The sequence below is a fragment of the Rhinoderma darwinii genome, chromosome 1 (genome assembly GCF_050947455.1).
Source record: "Rhinoderma darwinii isolate aRhiDar2 chromosome 1, aRhiDar2.hap1, whole genome shotgun sequence".
NCBI lineage: Eukaryota > Metazoa > Chordata > Amphibia > Anura > Rhinodermatidae > Rhinoderma > Rhinoderma darwinii.
This window is the reverse complement of record NC_134687.1, coordinates 272,990,210-273,011,004: the sequence shown is the minus strand read 5'-3', so window position 1 is coordinate 273,011,004 and position 20,795 is coordinate 272,990,210. Positions and strand designations below refer to the sequence as shown.

Sequence of the window (20,795 nt, the reverse complement as noted above, 5' to 3'; positions counted from 1 at the left end):
CAGTCCATGCACAGTTACAGAGAATAACAAGACATATATACACATCACAGTGTGTAAGAAAAAACTCTTACCCATCTCCCGGTTAATGTGACTGGCGTCCACCCCTGCTTGCGCCAGGTGTTTGCCGTTTGAAAGCCGTGACAAGCTGGCTGCATAGCTTTTCTCGATAATAAGCCAATTTTGCCTCCCTCTCGGAAGGCGCAAACTCCCCCATTCTGGCTTTATACCGAGGGTCTAAAAGTGTGGCTATCCAGTACTCATCTCTTTGCTTCATGCTAACAATACGACAGTCAGCGCGCAAGTAACGGAGCATACAGCTCACCATCCTGGCCAGCGTTTCAGAGGGCCCGGTTGGTTCCATCTCCGCCCCATACTGCCATGGTTGTCTATCATCAAGGTCGTCGTCAGACTCGTCATCATCATCACTGTCATGTTGTGCGGCTGCCTCATCCCCTATCCCTTCCTGTGATTCCATCTCCAAATCCAGCTGGTCCTGTTTCCTCATCCTCATCCTCCTCCTTCTCCTCCTCCTCAACATCCATAGCCAGATGTGATCCTTCCTCCATCCCTTGCTGAATCATCGCTGTGAGCGTTTGCTCCAGAATGAATATCAGCGGCATAACACCGTTCATTCCGCTAGCGTCACGGCTCACAAATCGTGTGGCCTCTTCAAAGGGCCTCAAAACGCGACATGCGTCTCTAACCAGCTGCCAGTGCATGAGCTCGAAATTACACTGGCTCCAAACGCTGCCCGTCTGCTGCATCAGGAAATCATTCACGGCTTTCCGCTGTTCGTACAGATGGTCCAACATGTGCAGGGTGGAATTCCAGCGTGTTGGAACGTCGCAAATCAGGCTGTGTTCTGGGAGATTGTTTTGACGCTGCAAGTCCAGGAGGGCGTGCTTAAATGCATACGAACGTCTAAAGCGAACGCAAACCCTCCTGGACATGGCCAGCACACCCTTCAAACCAACATATGATTTTAAGAAGCGTGTTATGAACAGATTGATCACATGTGCCATGCAAGAAGCGTGTGTCAGGTGACCTAGACGCAGTGCAGCCACAACGTTCTTCCCGTTATCAGAGACAACATTGCCCAGTGTGAGTTTCAGAGGAGACAGCCAGCGTGCGATTTCCTCCCTGATGCACAGCAGCAGCTCCTGCCCTGTGTGGCTTTTCTCGCCCAGGCTCAGCAGGTGTAAGACAGCGTTGTGGCGCTTCACCTTGCACCTATGAAAAGAGGAGGGAGGAGGAGTGGAAGATACGCTGTGTCCTGTCGGGGACGGGAAGACCTCCATTGAGGAGGGCAAGGAGGAGGAGGAGGAGTAGGAGGAGGAGGATGGTAGGCGCCTGGTGTCCGGAGTTGAACCAGAAAGATACAAGCGTGGAGGTGGTAATGCCTGGCATTGCTGAGGTGGTGCATCGGACTGCAAAATATTGACCCAGTGGGCCGTGAAAGACATGTACTGTCTCTGCCCATAGTTGCTGCTCCACGTGTCAACGGTGGCATGTACCCTGCTGCACACGGATAATTGCAAGGACTGGCCCACCTTTTCCTCCACGTGCTTGTGCAAGGCAGGGACAGCTCTCTTGGAGAAGTAATGTCGGCTAGGTATTCGCCACCTAGGCTGAGCGCACGCCATCAATTGCTTGAAGCCGGCGGAGTTGACCAGGTGGTACGGCAGTGACTGCACCACCAACAACTTAGCCAGGTGTGAATTAAGCCGCATGACAAGTGGATGACTGGGTATATATTGTTGCTTATTGGACAACGATTCCGTAATGGATAACTGACGGGACGTAGGAGGAGCACTAGATGACAGTGATGATGATGACAACGAGATGGTGGATAAGGCCTGGCTACTACTTAGATGACAGGGACTCGGAGCAGCAGCAGCAGCAGCGGCAGAGGGGTCTTCGTTAGATGTACATGATGGTGGGGCAGGTCGATTGTCCCACATGGCCTTGTGATGCCGCTCCATGTGTTTACGTAGAGCGGTAGTTCCTACATTGCTGCCCTGCCCACGCCTTACTTTCTGCTTGCAGATATGGCACTGTGCCATGTTTTCGTCCTCCAGGAAGGTACAGAAAATTGCCACACGGCAGAGTACCGTAAAGAGGTAGTACCACGTCCACCACCACCACCCAAGCTTGCCCCTTGTCTTGGCAGGCTTTTTTCGGGAGCCTACACCAGTAGCAGCAGTGTCGCCGTCACCGGCTCCTGAGCTGACCCTACCGCTGCAACGTTTTGCAGATTTACTTCTGCCCCTACCTCGGCTTGGCTGTTTATCACTGCCAGTGCCGCCACTACTACCCTCCTCCTCTGACGCCATCATCACCTCATCACCTGGTTCCCACGTCCTATCTAAAACAACATCATCATAGCCCTCCTCATCATCCCCGCCACATCTGTCACTGTGTTGTGATGTGACATCATGGGCTCCATGCCCCCCCTTATTACTGCGTCTGCCACCACGGCTACCACCAACACCCCCACTACCACAGCTATGCGTCTCGGACACCGCTTCCACCTCCACCACCGCCGCAACACACTCCGTTGGCTGACTCGTGGAAAACAAATCATCATCACTATGTTGTTCAGTATCTTCCTTCTCACCCGAGGAGATGTCTCTTAGGACTCTCTGGAAAGATGGCTTCCCGCTAGGAAGGGGGAGTGAAGACATAGATGATGGAATGGAAACGCTAGAAATACTCATATTACTACTGTGCCAAGGAACTGTAGAGGATCTGGAATCCAACTAAACCTGGCTTGAAGCCAGATCGTCAGAGTCTTCCTGCTGAGATGACCGCGAGCCAGCCAACCAGTCCACAATGGCCGTATTGTCTGAAATAACCCGCCCACCAGAGGACAACTCTGGCTTGCTGATACTGCTACTACTACCAGCAGGCACATGGCTGCTGCTACTAGTAGAACTGGGCACGTGTCTTGTGCCAAAAATGCTGGTACTGGCACCAATAGATCCAACATTTGGACTGGAAGAGGACATGGCATGGGTGTTTTTTCCTCTACCTCGTCCTTTCACAACCTTTTTTTTACCAGACATTTCACTGCTGGAGTGCAGCAAGTTAAATCAAAACCCCTTCCCCTACTAGAGGAATGAGGCCCTTATAAAATATTATTGGGACTGGCTGAAAATGAATGACTGTGAATAGGTGGCAGTCAGTGTTATGTATGCTGTGACTTGTATAATAGCACCAAAGGCACCGGGTGTACTTAATTAGCACGATGAATTAAACCCTTAGACAGAAATGAGGCCCTTTTAAATTGTTATTCGGACTGGCGGAAAATCAGTGACTCATAAGGTGCCAGTCAGTGTATGCTGTCACTTGTATAGCACCAAAGGCACCGGCTGTACTTAATTTGCACGTTCAATTAAACCATTAGACAGAAATGAGGCCCTTTTAAATAGTTATTCGGACTGGCGGAAAATCAGTGACTCATAAGGTGCCAGTCAGTCAGGAAATGCTGGGCGTTGTAGTGCTACAAAGGCTGCCTGTATTGCAAGTTGGATGTTAACCCATGCAACGGGGATGAGGCCCTTATAAAAGATTATTCACACTGCCTTGGCAAATGTCAACGAATGAAAATTGTCTATCAGCCACTGTGCACTCAGGGAATGCTGGGCGTTGTAGTACTACAAAGGCTGCCTGTATTGCAAGTTGGATGTTAACCCATGCAACGGGGATGAGCCCCTTATAAAAGCTTATTCACACACTGGCTTGGCAAATGGCAATGAATGAGAATTTCTATTAGCCACTGTGAACTCAGGGAATGCTGGGCGTTGTAGTACTATAGCTGCCTGCCTGTATTGCAAGTTGGATGTGAACCCATGCAACGGGGATGAGCCCCTTATAAAAGCTTATTCACACACTGGCTTGGCAAATGGCAATGAATGAGAATTTCTATCAGCCACTATGCACTCAGGGAATGCTGGCCGTTGTAGTACTACAGCAGCTGCCGGCCTGTATTGCAATTTGGATGTTTGGATGAGCCCCTTCGATTGCTGGATTCCTGGCTTTTAGATTCCTAACGCTTTCCCTTACTGCACAGAGATGCTATCCCTACAGCTCCTGTCTCTAAAATGGCCACTGAGCTCCGTGCATAGACTATTATTGCAGGCTTGAGCCCGCCCCTATGCTGCCTCCCGATTGGCTGGGAGAGCCGTTTGCAAGGCATTATGGGGTAGCCTGATGTCAGGTGATATTTTGAAATCCTCCATTTTAGATCTAACATGTGGCAGGCGCCAAAATGTAGCCGGTGAAGTACGGATTCGCTGCGATCCGAACTTTTCACGATGCTCAGACCGAAACCGGGTTCGGTTGTCCCGGTTCGCTCATCTCTACCCAGGACTAATAGACTAATGTATGTTACCATTCCCATTGTCAGGAGGATGTGTCCTTACAAAGTGTTATACTGTCAGTGATGGTTGGAGACTGTCAGTATGTAGGGACACAGCCCTTTGACAAGAGGAATCGTAACACCCATTTGTCAATGCTCGCTCAAAAAGCTTGTGGAACAGCCCAGGGCCTACGGTCTACTTAATCCGCCACTGTAAATGATGCCTATAAATCTCGGTGCATTCGCTTCCTATTTCAATACACATCTAAATAATTTTAATTTGGAAGCTTTACAGGAGAAGCTTTTTGTGTTGTAAAGTTGCTTAAGCAGCCGGACCACCCTCTCTTCCAGCTTTGTCTACTGTCATTACTTTTTAAATGACAAAGCTAGCATCATTATTGGAGGTACCCAAAACAATGGTGAGAATTTAAATGAAATGTAAACTTAAAATGTACATTTTACTTTTTAACTGGATGCAATATAGTCTTACCTGTAAGTAGCTATTTGAAGCTGGAGACAGGATTATTGTAGTGTTGGGAATGAGAAGTCCATAAAATATTTGATGTTATATTCACTATCAGGGGCGTAACTAGGAAAGACTGGACCCCATAGCAAACTTTTGACTGGGGCCCCCCTCCCCTGGGTGCCACACAAACCCCCCTTGTAGATAGTGCCTTTTTTACAGCCCCCCCTGTAGATAACGCCATACAGCCCCCCCTGTAGATAACACCATACAGCCCCCCTGTAGATAATGCCATACAGCCCTCCCCCTGTAGATAACGCCATACAGCCCCCTCTGTAGATAACGCCATACAGCCCTCCCCCTGGAGATAACGCCATACAGCCCTCCCCCTGTAGATAACGCCATACAGCCCTCCCCCTGTAGATAACGCCATACAGCCCCATCTGTAGATAACACTATACTGCCCCCACTGTAAAGAACACCATACAGACCCCCTGTAGAGAACGCCATACAGCCCCCCTGTAGATAACGCCATACAGCCCCCCCTGTAGATAACGCCATACAGACCTCCTGTAGAGAACGCCATACAGACCCCCTGTAGAGAACGCCATACAGCCCTCCGCGTGTAGAGAACTCCATACAGCCCTCTCTGTAGATAACGCGATACAGCCCCCACTGTAGAGAACGCCATACAGACCCCCTTGTAGAGAACGCCATACAGACCCCCTGTAGATAACGCCATTACAGAGTCCCCCCTGTAGATAACGCCATACAGCCCTCTTTGTAGATATCTACAGAGGGGGCTGTATGGCGTTATCTACAGGGGGGACTCTGTATGGCGTTCTCTACAGTAGGGGCTGTATGGCGTTATCTACAGGGGGGTCTGTATGACGTTATCTACAGGGGGGCTGTATGACGTTATCTACAGGGGGGCTGTATGGCGTTATCTACAGGGGGGTCTGTATGGCGTTATCTACAGGTGGGGCTGTATGGCATTATCTACAGGGGGCTGTATGGCGTTATCTACAAGGGGGGTCTGTATGGCGTTCTCTACAGGGGAGGTCTGTATGGCTTACTCTACAGGTGGGGTCTGTATGGCGTTCTCTACAGGGGAGGTCTGTATGGCTTACTCTACAGGTGGGGTCTGTATGGCGTTCTCTCCAGGGGGGTCTGTATGGCGTTCTCTACAGGGGGGTCTGTATGCCGTTTTCCACAGGGGGGGTCTGTATGGCGTTTTCTACAGGGGGGGTCTGTATGGCGTTCTCTACAGGGGGGTCTGTATGGCGTTATCTACGGGGGGTCTGTATGGCGTTATCTACAGAGGGGGCTGTATGGCGTTATCTACAGAGGGAGCTATATGGTGCTAACGCCATACAGCCCCCCCTGTAGGTAACGTTATACAGCCCCCCCTGTAGGTAACGCTATACAGCCCCCCCTGTAGGTAACGCTATACAGCCCCAACCCCCCAAAAAAAATCTGACCTACAGTGTGTCCTACAAAAGACATGTATCCCCTATCCACAGGATAGGGGATACATGTGTGATCGCTGGCAGCGATAAGGAGAACGGGGGACCGAAAGTCCCCCGAAGTTCTCCATGACTAACCTCTGACTTCCGCGTCTGCGCAGCTCAATAAAAATTAAAGGAGCGCTGGTCACGCATGCGCACAAGCGCGACCGGCGCTCCATTCATTTCTACGGAGCTGCCGTCACAGACCCCGGAAGTCCGAGGTTTGTGATGGAGAACTTCAGGAGACTTTCAGTCCCCCGTTCTCCTTATCGCTGCCAGCGATCACACATGTATCCCCTATCCTGTGGATAGGGGATACATGTCTTTTGTTTAATGGCAGAGCGGGGAGATACCTCCCTGCTCTGCCGTAGTGTTCAGTGGTGTCGCGCTGTAGTAGCCATAGCGGCTGCTAGCGGAGCCTCCGGCCATGGTGGGGACACGTGCCGTCTGGCGACATGGGCCCCCTCATGCCGCGGGCCCCGTAGCAGCCGCTACGGCGGTAGTTACGCCACTGTTCACTATATATCTTGTACACCTCCAGATAACTCGTCACCTTCTCACTTTCTATGTCTAAGCTCCTTCTCTTGTCATGCTGTTTTTGCGTTAAAGTCTCTTAATATGTCACTAGGTAGAAGGTGACTGACATAGTTGTCTGAAACTGGATTAGCTTTGCTTTACCTGCCTTGCTGCTCCATTGCACTTTAGACAGGGAGAGTGACTCAGGGAGAGGGAGTGACTCAGCTCAAAAACTATAAATGTTTTTTTATTTTTTTATTAAATAGGTTGTCCTACGATTAAATATTACATTTCTCTGTTAGATCAGGCAACAAATAAGAATTTTACAGTTGGACTAATATAAAAAAAATTCTTCTGTGTCTTGATATTGCTGTTACATACTTTTTATAGCGCCTTTGTACTTTTGATTTCCTCTGAGAACGTCCATGTAATAGGTTTAATACTGGTAAAAGAAACATCTTGTGAAGCGCCGATTCTTATTGGCTGGCCTGCACACTAGCAGAAATCATTGCACCGCCCTTGTAAGAGGGGATTCAGGCTGTGTATGTCCACAATCACTAGACACATTAGGTGGATGTTCTGAGAGGGAATCAAAAGAAAACACCAGGGGGCGCTAAAACAAGTTGGTAATGTATGTAGACTCTTTCACTTTTACTAATCCGTGTGGCTCAGTACTACCATTTATATCTGAAAGTGGCTTAGCCCCTATTCACATCTGCGTCAGGCTATTCCGATGTTCTGCTCGGTCAGGGGAGCAGAACAAGGGAATACTGGAAGCAATGGTTTTGTTGCACCGCGGACACTACCGGCGGCCGACGGAACCCATTGAGTTTAATGGGTTCCGTTGGTTTTTTTGTTGGGATATCCGTGGTTTTACCAGAAAGAATAGGCTGCCCTATTGTTTCCAGTAATCTTTGCCGCATCTTCGACGGAGGCCCCTGGCAGAGCCTCCAATGCAGATGTGAACAGGCCCCTAGAATTTACAAGCTGGAGAACTCCTGTATACAGTCGTCAGTTTATTTTAGTCCCATTCTGCATTTGAAGTATGTACCATAAATTGGGCAGGCAACTGTTCTAAAACAGATAAATACATAAGCAGATAAATACATTAAAAAGCATTCATACATTAAAAGTTTTTAACAGTGGCTTCACATGCAGCAGCGTTGTTCCTGGCAATTTTCTACACATTTTTTGCAGCAAAAATCGTTGCGGCCAGATGTTATCTGAAAGTCAATGTGAAAATATAGGAAATATAAATCGGACTACAAACATAGCGTTTTTTTCTCTTTTGTCTTGCATTTCTTTGGTCAGTGGCCTTTTTCTTAAAACCCAGCAAGGCTATGGTCTTTTTTCAAGAATTTACTAACGGTTTTCTCTTATAGACCAAAAGGTTTTCTTTTTTGGCCTTTTCAAAAAAACGCAGGAGGAATCTTTGCATCACACGATCTTTGAATTTGATTAGCAACGTGAAAAACACCACCTAAAAAAATGCAGGTATTAAAACACACTATTAACAATAAACGTGACCAAAAACGACATAAAAAACACATGAACTATTTTCCAAAACAACATGAGTTTTTTTCTATGCATTTTTTGGTCCAAAAATTTGTGTAAAGTAAGCCCTAAATAAAGTAACCGTTTACTTAAATAAAGTAAAAAAAATATATGTTTTACGCGTAGTGCATTAGTGTTAAAGGTATTAACCATAAAAGTAAAACCACTGACAGATGACGTTAATAAAATAGCTTTTGGTTATAATGGTGTCTGACAAGGGGTGGGACATATTAGGCAGTAAGTAAACAGTTAGTTCTTAAAGGGGTTGTCCAGTCATAAGAAATTGATGGCCTATCCTCAAGATAGGCCATGAATATCTGATTGGTGGGGGTCCGACTCCCAGCACCCCTGCTGATCAGCCGTTTTAAAGGGGCCGTGGTGCTCGTACGAGTGTTGATTCCCCTTCATTCCTTATCTGCTCTTTCTGTGAATCGAAGACTTACTTGTAGCGGCGGTTCACAGTATTGCAGTCTTCTCCCGTTGAAGTGAATGGGAGAAAGCTGTAATACTGTGTGTCAGCTATTCACAGTACAGAAGTAAAGTGAAAGCAGCACTCGCACGAGCGCCGTGGCCCCTTCAAAACAGCTGATCGGCAGGGGTGCCAGGAGTTGGACCACCAACGATAGGATACTGAGGATAGGCCATCAATTTGTTATGACTGGGCAACCTCTTTAAAGTTGATGTGTTGGAAGCAGGAAAAATTTGCAAGTGTAAAGCTGGCCATACACTTGATAGAGTTGTCGGTTGAACAATTGTTCAGCCGACAGCTATTCCTCCTGACTCCCCCATACATGTGTTTTCCATAGCGAGAATTGAGAGAGCATCTACCAGACTCCTGGAAGCAGTTTATCTGCTATGAACAATTGATCAGGCATGTTAAAATTCAATAGTCCGATCCTTCTCTCCCCAAAATCTGCTGGGCGGGTTTGGCCGACATACAACTAATGTATATAGCCACATTTAGGATCCGAGGGACTTTGACAAGGGACAAATTGTGATGTCTTGACGGGTCAGAGCATATTCAAAATGACAGATTTTGTGGGGTGTTCCTGGTATGCACTGGTTAGTTCCTACCAAAAATGGTCCAAGGAAGGACAATCGGTGAAATGGCTGCATGGATATGGGCGCCCAAGGTGCACGGATGCACATGGGAACTGGGCGGAATAAGTGTGATGCTCTGGGCAATTTTCTTCTGGGAAACCTTGGGACCTGGCAATAATGTGGATGTTACTTTGACAGGTACCACCTATCTAAAGACTGTTGCAACCCAAGGAAAATTTTCAAATCATGGAAAAACAAGTCCGATCCTTAGAGGCCCAACCTCGCAACTTACAGGACTTACACGTTTTGATGCCAGATACCACAGGTCATTTTCATAGGTCTGCAGAGTCCAAGTCTTGATGGGTCAAAACTGTTTTGGCGGCATGAGGGGTACCTACACAAGGCAGGAAATTGTTCTGCAGAAATATTGGACCATGCAGACAGGATAGCTTCTCACACTTAGCTTCCACTAAAGTGTCTTTCTACCATAGGGTAAACAGAGCTGCCATGAAGAGATGACCTTGGTCGGCCATAATACTAATGCTAGGTAAGCCCTACTGTTCAAACCTCGATCCACAGGTATCAGAGGACCCTGGGTGTGCCAATAAAACATTCTCCACACTATTAATCCAACTCCACTAGCCTGAACTGTTGACACCTGACAGAAAGGGTTTATCAATTCATGCTGCTTGCGACCAAATTCTGACACTCCCATAAGCACGGTGCAACAAATATCAAGATTCATCTGACCAGGTCTTGTTTTTCCACTGCTCAGTGATCCAATTTTTGTGCTCTTTTGCTTACTGGAGTATAGCTTTTCTGTTTCCCTTAGACAGTAATGGCACTTGAACTGGTCATCTGCTGTTATAGCCGGTCTGTGCTAAGGAACGACAAGTTGTGCATTCAAGCACGTTTGTTGGAGCACCAGCGTTGTATTCGGCTGCAATTTGCTTGACTGTGCATCACCAGTTAATCAGAACGATTCTTGAAATTCTGCTCTGACTACTTTCATCGACAAGATGTTTACGTCCACAGGATTCCTTGATCACACCATTTTCGTGTACGCTTGATTTTCTCATTCTAATGTGGATCTACACTGAAACTAATCCAAAGAAAACTTGCTCACTTGATTTTATAATTTACTCATGTGTCTAATTTCCATACAGGAAAGTTTAAATCATGGAAGAGCAAGTGTCTCTAATAAAGTGGCCATTCAGTGTATATATACAGGGGAGTAACAATGAACCATGGGCCCACGCGCAGGACTTGTAACGGGGCTTCGCACACTTCGCACCAGTGAGTTCAGGACATCTGCTCCTGCCTCATGAGAGTTGCTCTGCCCTCCTCTGGATCGACACTGAAGTAAATTAGGTTGAAGTGTATGGTCAGTTTATTCTCTGCACAGTCCATTGCATCTTTTCTGTCTTCCCTTAGTTTCCAAGTGGTCTGTTTTTAATTTTTCTCTGCTCTTTTTTTCGGGCTCTCCTTCTATTCTCCACACCTATTAGTGGAAGTGGGCATCCTTGGCTGCTGTGCCTCAAAGCAGCTGCTATGCCTGCTACCCTGGCAGTTCTGCCCATGTACATACAGTATACATTTATATATATGATAAGGTAAATCAATTTATAGTACCTAAGTGTTAAAAATCATAGGATAATGTCATATAGGGCATATGTGGTTATCTGCTTGTTAGTAGCTTTATATTTCCACTTTACATTTATGTAGTGAATCTGCTGAAAGTAGGTTTAGGCCAGCAGTAATGCCAAAACAAACCAAAACGTATTATTATGCCCATCCCAAATAAGGTGGTGGTGGCACATTTATTAGGACATAGTGGAATAAGTTGTAAAAGGCCAGGCACAATTCAAAGGGTATGCCCCAAGTCCAGCTATTAAAGGGTTAAAAAAGACACTATTGCAGAGCCGTTTTATGAGAAAGTAATTCGATGGGCAGTAGGCACTACAAAGGCTGTGTTATTACTGTTTGCTTTTATTCCTATGACTTGACGACATGCACCACAGGGCAGCTGATCACACTGGACAAATATACCCAGATATGCTAATAAGCCTTATCTGTGGCATGTGTTCATTTGTCAGTGCGCTCGCTGTTGTCAGAAGGTTAAAAATGGAAACCAAATCTTTTCTTTTCGCCTTTACAGCAAAATCAATCCCAAATAAGGTGACTGGTTTAGGGCTGTGGATTTCGGAGTTGAATTGAGTCCAAGTCTCTCCTTGGAAAGGGTCTCAAGGGAGTAAACCATCCAATGATTTCATTGTGAGTTTAAAGCTGCTTGTAGATTATCCTCCTCCAGTTGTGCTCTGCTCAGTTCAGACAGTCTTCTCCTGCACCAGGTCCTGTTCTCTCCCTCTCTGCAGCCAGGCTACAAACTCCAGTCAGGATGGAGGCGATTAAGAAGAAGATGCAGATGCTGAAGCTGGATAAGGAGAATGCCATAGACAGGGCAGAGCAAGCTGAAGCCGATAAAAAAGCAGCAGAGGATAAGTGTAAACAGGTATGTATTCAAGCCGAAAACTGGGCATTAAACTGCAAAGTTCTATTTCAAACTGTTTAAACTCAAAATCTTCTAAGCACATGGATTACTACAAATGTAAAGGAAATGACTCAATATGCTTTAGTAAATATGGTTTGAATAGCAGAGTACTAGATGAGCTATATCGTGATATATAGATGCTATAACGGAAACACAGGAGCAGTTTTTTTGCCCTACACCTTCTTCGAGTCCACTTTGGGGAGTACGATTTTATAGATTTTAACAGTGAGTGCAAACAATCTCAATTGCTTCTCCTAATATTCACTTATCTTAAAGTTTGATCTCTAATCTGGTTGCTCTGGATAGAGAAATCTATGTGTGTATCTGGTCCATAGAGCAGACTATAAGGACCAGTACGTGTAAAAACTTTAGCCCTGCCTCCCAGGTCCTTAGACCGGACCAGGGATTGGGAACCAAATTTTAACTATATTTGGAAGTACAAGCATGTCTAGTGCTTTTTTATATTACTTTTATTCTTTAGAAGCTCTTTAATATTGTATTTATAGTATTTGGATTGGAGATGGAATTGCTGGGAAATCTCAAAGTCATTAGCAGACATCCTACTCCTACTTTATCAACTGTGATCTGCTTTCACCACATGACACCTGACCAGACTGTGTTCAGATTACACATCTTAAGTCGACACACTAAGCAATTGAGTAGTCTTTTATTTTTGCAGTGCCTAAAATCGGGTGTCTGAGATGTTAAAAAAAAGAAATAAAAATAAAATTTTAATTTTGTTGCCGCCTTCTATAAACTGTGATTTTCTAGATTGCTGTATGGTAAAAACATAACAGATGAACATACTAGCTGTTCTAAACAATTTCTGTTATAAGCACACAAAAAAATAATATAGAGGGAGAAATTTATCAAAAAAATACCCTGACACTACATTATCTAATAAAACAAAAAAAAAAAACTAACCAAGGAAGCGTGCAGAGACTATCTGCTTATATAGATGGGGCTTTATTACTGTTACATACCCATAACTTTCTATTGAGCAGCGAAAAGTTTGTAACATACATTTAACAGAACATAGTGTGCTTTTTAAATCTACATATATTGTATATATTTAAAGCGGATCTGTCAACTAAATATGCTGTCCTATGTAAGAGCAGCATATTACAGCTACAGGTCCGTACTCCTAGTAGCTAAAACAGTGTAAATACATTTTTGGGGGTCATTTGGCTAACCGAAACACTTAAAGAGGACCTGTCATGGACCTGTTCCCAGAAAAGTTAATCTGGCTCCATACCTTTATAGCTGGTTTCTCCCTGATTCCAGTACAGATAATTTTTTCTTTGTAGGTGCCCCCATTACTCCACAATCCTCCTCCGTTCCTCCGTGATCAGGTAGTTAATCTCAAACATGTTACATGCTAATTTATGAATAATTTGACAACTCGTCGGACTACCAGTTGCATACCAACTGTATACTCTTTTTTTTCTTCTTTTTTTTTGAAGAATGCATTTAATAGATCTATCAAAATAAATATACAGTTGGTATCCATTTGACAGGTCAGTAAAAAAAATTATACAGTTGCATTACTTATCTTATTATTTCAATATACACATACATAACTATGCACCAATCCCCAACACTAGCTCTCAGAAACAAAGTATTAATTTAGCACATATTAGGTAATGAGGAAAATGAGGGCACAACCTTAATTATTAAAAACCATAGAAAGCATTGAATAAATCCCCTTTTATACAATACAATTATATAAAATAAAGACCCTGTAGTGTGTGTGCAGCTTTGCGGTGCCTCCTTAAATGCTATGGACACCTTTTGTAGGCTTTTTTTTTTAATTATTACTATTATTATCATTATTATTAAATTGACTTTTATTAAAATCATTTTTCAGTTGCAGCTTCTATGTATTCTCTATACATAGAAGCTGCATCAAACGCTATTAGCTGTATCCGTTAGTTTAACTGAAGTGACGGCTCGGTTGAGAGTGGGTCCTGTGTGCGTCTAAAACACACAGGATCTCCATAATTACGATCACATTTAAGTTCATTAACTTAGATGTGATTTATATTATGGTGATCCTCTGTGTTAGGCCTTATTCACATGAACGTGTGTGTTTTGCGCGCGCAAAAAACGCTGCTTTTTTTGCGCGTTGCAGTTCCGTGTGTCATAAGTGTTTGCTGCGTGGCTGCATGATTTTCACCATTATCCAATCCTTATGACACGCGGTTTTGATGTTTATTTTTTCCTTCATTTCTTGATCTACTGTTGCGCAAATCACGTGCGACACATGGAAGTGCTTCAATGTGCTGCGCGTGATTTTCACGCACCCATTGACTTCAACGGGTGCGTGATGTGCGAAAAACGGCCACATGCTGTCTGAACGGCCCCATCGACTAACATAGGGGGGTGTTCAGATCAGCATTAGGATTCCGTTGATGGGTTCCGCTCAACCTTTCTGTCAGGAGGAACCCATCAACGTAAAGGCAAACGTAAACCATAGCTTCCGTTTGCATTACCATTTATTTCAATGGTATTGCTTCCGCTGCTAATGGTTTTCGTTTGTCTCTGTTCTGTAAGGTTTCCGTTTTTTTTAAATAGCATAGTCGACTGCGCTACTGTTTCCGCAAAAAAATTTAAAACCTTACGATACGGAAACCATTTGCAACGGGAGGTTTTCCGTTTCACTTTCCGTTGATTGGTTCCTCTGGCGAAAAGGTCTAGCAGAACCAACGGAACCCGACGATGATTTGAACAGGCCCTAAAATATACATTTAAAGGATATTGAAACCTTTGAAGACTTTTTTTTTTGTTCTTTACTTAATGTATTATAGTGTTTAGGCAACTTCGTAATTAGTTTTGATAAAAAAAATTTGAGATAGCTTATACGCAGGATCCACCAGTTATTGATCAATTCTAAGTTCATAACGTAGATGTGATCGATAACAGGTGGATCCTGCGTGTCCGTGTCAGAGACACGCAGGACCCGCTTTCACCAAAGCCGTCAGTCAGGTTTCCATAGCCTTTAAAGGGAACTTGTCACCAGCATTTCACCTATTGAACTCTCCTCACCCCTCGCTGGCCGCTGTTGTCAGAAGTTCATTGCCGATATCCCCTCTCCTAAACTCCTCCTCCGACCTCAAATATCAGTCTGCAAACATTTTGCGCCTTTTATGGTAATAATCCAGCAATCTCATTCGTCCTCCTCTTATGCCTGCCCACCACCAAAAACTGGCCCGCAGTGGATGCCAAGATCTTGTCTGAGATAGCATGCATGCGCCCATCATGTATGGTTCGATACCCTTCCCTGCTTCGTCCGGGCCTCAAATCTAGTTACTGCACATGCGCCGCCATGGTGTCCCATTGTGCGCACGCACCAGAACAGGACATCGATGCGCAAGCATGGGATTTCATGTGTGCTGTGGTGAGGCGTGGAGCTGTCAATCAAAAGTAAGGAGGCGGGTTAACTCAGAAAGGCTTGAGGAATGAAGACATGACTCTTTTCAAAGGAAGATGTGACTCTTTTATGCTCATCAGCATACGGCAAAGGAACACTAAAAAACTAAATACTAAAGGTACAGAGCCATCTTAGAAGATAATTATAGGTTACATAGAAATGATTTTTCACCCACTATACCCCAGGTATTGCTGGTTTAATAGGTGAAATGCTGGTGACAGGTTCCCTTTAATTAAAAGAAAAAGGTGTGCATAGCCTTTAAAGGGGTTTCTAGTTCCTAAAAATTGATAGCCTCTCCTCAGGATAGGCCATCAATATATTATCGGTCGACTCCGAGGACCCCACCAATCAGCTGTTTTGAAGGGGCGCAGCATTTGTTCGAGCGCTGCTTCGCCTTCTTTCCTTATCTGGTCGTACTGTGAATCGCTGAAACACTTGTAGCGGCAGTTCATAGTATTACATTAAAGTGAATGAGAGAAGGCTGTAATAATGTGAACTGCCACTACATGCGTGTCGGCGATTCACAGTATGAGCAGATAAGAAAAAAAGGGGTTACAACGCTCATACAAAAGCTGCGCACTTCAAAACAGCCGATTGGTGGGGTCCTGGGAGTCGGACCCTGACAGATCAGATATTTGATGGCCTATCCTGATAGGCCAACAATTTTTAGGGACTGGACAACCCCTTTATGGGAATGTGCATAAACTCTAAACATTACCTTTGATCATTTGAAATGGAAGTTTTAAAACATATTGGCCTCTTTTTCTATTGTATACAGTGCATCCTATACAGCAAAGTTTTAGCTTTTAATAAACACAGCATTGTAAGATAATCACTTAAAAAAGAATAAATCCTCTAATGCCTGACTTTCTGTTTTAATAGTGTAGTTAATACTGCTACAAGTATTGTCTGTGATGTGTCTATCTTTTAGTTTGGGTACATGCCAAATGACTTTGTTTATGCCTACTTGACAGTAGAATAGCAAATTCCCTTCCTTTTTTGGTAAAGAAGTCGACTAAGCTATGGGTTGATTTTAAGCCATCTGCTTAAATCTCAGCAATGTAATCTGACCAACTCCAGGAATTCTACGCAAAAAATACGGGGGAGTTAGTTTATTAAGGTTTTAAAGGTTTTAAAAATGTGTCTGTTCATGAACTTGGACATGACAACTACATGTTTTCAGCTTCAATATCTATAGGATCTTTTGCTTTCATGTACAAGTTTCTTGCATTAAGAAATAAAATGTCCTGAATATTCCATTGTGACACTATTACACAGGGATCGTATCAGATGTGATGGGGAACTGGGTAATGCGGAAAGATAGTCGTGACATATAATCAAGTCTTCCCCTTATGGGAGTTGGATAATACTCCATGGAAGAATTTAGTCCTCTAAGGCTACATGCACATGAAGCGGAAATGCTGCGCAATTTCCGTCAGGAATTTCTGTGCGAAAATTCTGCAGCGTTTACACTACATAAATTCACATGCTGCAGATTGAGAATCTGCACCGCATGTTTTCTGCGTATTTTTTTCCGCAGCATTTGGAGGAGATTTGTTCAAATCTTATCCACTTTTCAGCTCCTGTAATACGCTACGGAATTTCCTCACAGAAATTGTGAATGGAAATTCCACAGCATTTCTGTCCTGTGTGCATTAGGCCCCCTAAAATATCCATGTGAATCAAGTCTATGGACACTTTCACACAGTAGTATTTAGGTGAATATTTACATCAGTATTTGTAAGCCAAAACTAGGAGTATGCGCAAAACACTGAAGAGGTGCAAATCTGTCCATTATGTGATTCACACACACAGCGTATTGCATTCTTTTTGTGCGTTTTCGTGGTGTTTGTAACAGCGTTTTTGCGTCCAGATCAGGGGTGTTGCTAGGATCTTAAAAGATCCAAGACATATATTTATCCACCCTCCCGAAAAAGAAAATTTTTTTACATACATATCGGAGATGGCGTATCTATAAGACTAAGGCTCCTATAGCTACACCGCTGGATAGAATTGGATGCATTGTGTCAGCATATAGTATCATACATAATAGGCTTAGATACATGGCCCCAGCAGACAGTATCACACATGATAGACTTAGATACGGGGCCCCAGCAGTAATTATCCTTGTAATGAAATATGTTCACCCCCCAAAAAAAAGTGTGTGCGTGTGTGTATGTATGTATGTGTGTGTGTATATACAGTTAAGGAAATAAGTATTTGACCCCTTGCTGATTTTGTAAGTTTGCCCACTGTCAAAGACATGAACAGTCTAGAATTTTTAGGCTAGGTTAATTTTACCAGTGACAGATAGATTATATTTAAAAAAAAACTGAAAATCACATTGTCAAAATTATATATATTTATTTGCATTTTGCACAGAGAAATAAGTATTTGATCCCTTTGGCAAACAAGACTTAATACTTGGTGGCAAAACCCTTGTTGGTAAGCACAGCAGTCAGACATTTTTTGTAGTTGATGATGAGGTTTGCACACATGTTAGATGGAATTTTGGCCCACTCCTCTTTGCAGATCATCTGTAAATCATTAAGATTTCGAGGCTGTCGCTTGGCAACTCGGATCTTCAGCTCCCTCCATAAGTTTTCGATGGAATTAAGGTCTGGAGACTGGCTAGGCCACTCCATGACCTTAATGTGCTTCTTTTTGAGCCACTCCTTTGTTGCCTTGGCTGTATGTTTCGGGTCAATGTCGTGCTGGAAGACCCAGCCACGAGCCATTTTTAATGTCCTGATGGAGGGAAGGAGGTTGTCACTCAGGATTTGACGGTACATGGCTCCATCCATTCTCCCATTGATGCGGTGAAGTAGTCCTGTGCCCTTAGCAGAGAAACACCCCCAAAACATAATGTTTCCACCTCCATGCTTGACAGTGGGGACGGTGTTCTTTGGGTCATAGGCAGCATTTCTCTTGCTCCAAACACGGCGAGTTGAATTAATGCCAAAGAGCCCAATTTTAGTCTCATCTGACCACAGCACCTTCTCCCAATCACTCTCAGAATCATCCAGATGTTCATTTGCAAACTTCAGACGGGCCTGTACATGTGCCTTCTTGAGCAGGGGGACCTTGTGGGCACTGCAGGATTTTAATCCATTACGGCGTAATGTGTTACCAATGGTTTTCTTGGTGACTGTGGTCCCAGCTGCCTTGAGATCATTAACAAGTTCCCCCTGTGTAGTTTTCGGCTGAGCTCTCACCTTCCTCAGGATGAAGGATACCCCACGAGGTGAGATTTTGCATGGAGCCCCAGATCGATGTCGATTGACAGTCATTTTGTATGTCTTCCATTTTCTTACTATTGCACCAACAGTTGTCTCCTTCTCACCCAGCGTCTTACTTATGGTTTTGTAGCCCATTCCAGCCTTGTGCAGGTCTATGATCTTGTCCCTGACATCCTTAGAAAGCTCTTTGGTCTTGCCCATGTTGTAGAGGTTAGAGTCAGACTGATTAATTGAGTCTGTGGACAGGAGTCTTTTATACAGGTGACCATTTAAGACAGCTGTCTTTAATGCAGGCACCAAGTTGATTTGGAGCGTGTAACTGGTCTGGAGGAGGCTGAACTCTTAATGGTTGGTAGGGGATCAAATACTTATTTCTCTGTGCACAATGCAAATAAATATATATAATTTTGACTATGTGATTTTTATTTTTTTTTTTCTATAATCTATCTCTCACTGGTAAAATTAACCTAGCCTAAAAATTCTAGACTGTTCATGTCTTTGACAGTGGGCAAACTTACAAAATCAGCAAGGGATCAAATAGTTATTTCCGTCACTGTGTATATATATATATATATATATATATATATATATATATATATATATATATATATATATATATACAGGAGACGGCATATCTATAGCACTACGACCCTATAGCTATGGATAGCATTAGATACAGTGGCTCAGCAGACAGTATCACACATGATAGGATTAGATATAGGGCCCAGCTCGCTGACATTGCTGCTCCAGTGCTGGACCCAGGAAATGTAAGATAATAATTGCTTTGCTTTTTTATGTGTTACTAAAAAATGTTGTGCTTGTTTTTTTACAGGTTCGGTTGTTGGACTACGTCGGATTCGAGGACTAATTCGACTATGGCTTTTTTATTCTCAATAAAATGGTTAACAAGGGTTTTGTGGGGGGGGGTTTATTTCAATAAAATATTCTTCTATGTCCTTGTATTTTTTTAAACTTTATTACTACCGCCTTATTAATGGCCGCTGGCTGATTGAGAGTGTCCATTACTAAAGCGAGGCTAGGTGTTAGCCGGTGAAAAGGCAAACGGTAACCACCATTATTACCCCTGTACCCACCGCCCCCAGGGGTGCCGGGAAGAGTCAGGTACGATCCAGTACCTGACCATCTGTAGTGATGGTCGGGCACTGGGGCGGCCGCAGGCTGGTATTATTAGACTGGGAACGGCAGGAAACCTTGGCCATTCCCACCCTGGGGTTGTGCTAGCCTGCTGCTGCTACGTTGTATCTGGCTGGTTATCAAAAATGGGTGGGCCCGCACGTTTTTTCCATTTAGAAAAAAAAAATGACGTGGGGTCATTTTTGATAACCAGCCAGATACAACACAGCAGCAGCAGGCTAGCATTACCAGGGTGGGAAGGGCCACTGTTTCCGGCCAATCCCAGCCTAATAATACCAGCCTTCGGCCACCCCAGTACCCGACCATCACTACAGATGGTCGGGTACTGGATCGTACCTGGCTCCTCTTCCCTGTACCCCTGGTGGCGGTGGGTACTGGGGTAATAATGGGTGTTAGTGTTAGCTGCTACCTTAGTAATGCACGCCGTCAATCAGTCACTAGTCATTACTAAGGCGGTTGTAATGAAGTTTAAAAGAAAATACAAAGACATAGAAAAAATATTTTATTGAAATAAAAAAAAACATACAACCCTCATGTAATGATGGGGGGTAGGGAAACAGACAAGTGAGCCCTAATCTACCCACCACTCAGTCCCTGCCTACATGCAACGACCCACCCTAGGCGACGGGGTACAACTGGGCGACGGTCCCTACGCTCAATAAGTGCACGACAGACAAACAGACAAGGGTACACAGAAGCTAAGGGAAATGGGGCAGTTGCCCACAGCAACACCGTGAGCAACAAGAGTGGTGAACGAGCCGAGTCAAACCAGGAGTGTACGAGGTACCAAACGCAGAGCAGGAGAGTAGTCAGTAAGCCAGGGTCAATATGAAGCAGGGTCAAATAGTTCAGAAGCTGCAGCAGGGCCAGGAAACCAAACAAGAAGAATCACAAACAAGGAGGAACAGGAAAGGCAGGTATAAATAGACAGAGGGCGGGGGCTAGCTCCGTCTGGCCAGGCTGTGATAGGCTCTCCCA

General features: G+C 44.4%; 1 protein-coding gene across 2 annotated transcripts in view; it reads left to right on the top strand.

The window, feature by feature from the left end:
* The first annotated feature begins 11,769 nt into the window (after positions 1-11,769).
* The window catches only part of TPM4 (tropomyosin 4), a 112,567-nt gene continuing 103,541 nt past the window's right edge, over positions 11,770-20,795 (top strand). The window contains exon 1 of one of the 2 annotated variants that reach the window (XM_075864057.1): positions 11,770-11,954. In XM_075864057.1, coding sequence (XP_075720172.1) covers positions 11,841-11,954 — 114 coding nt within the window. In that variant the 5' untranslated portion in view covers positions 11,770-11,840. The remainder of the gene's footprint in view (positions 11,955-20,795) is intronic. The other variant, XM_075864089.1, reaches the window with a different exon arrangement.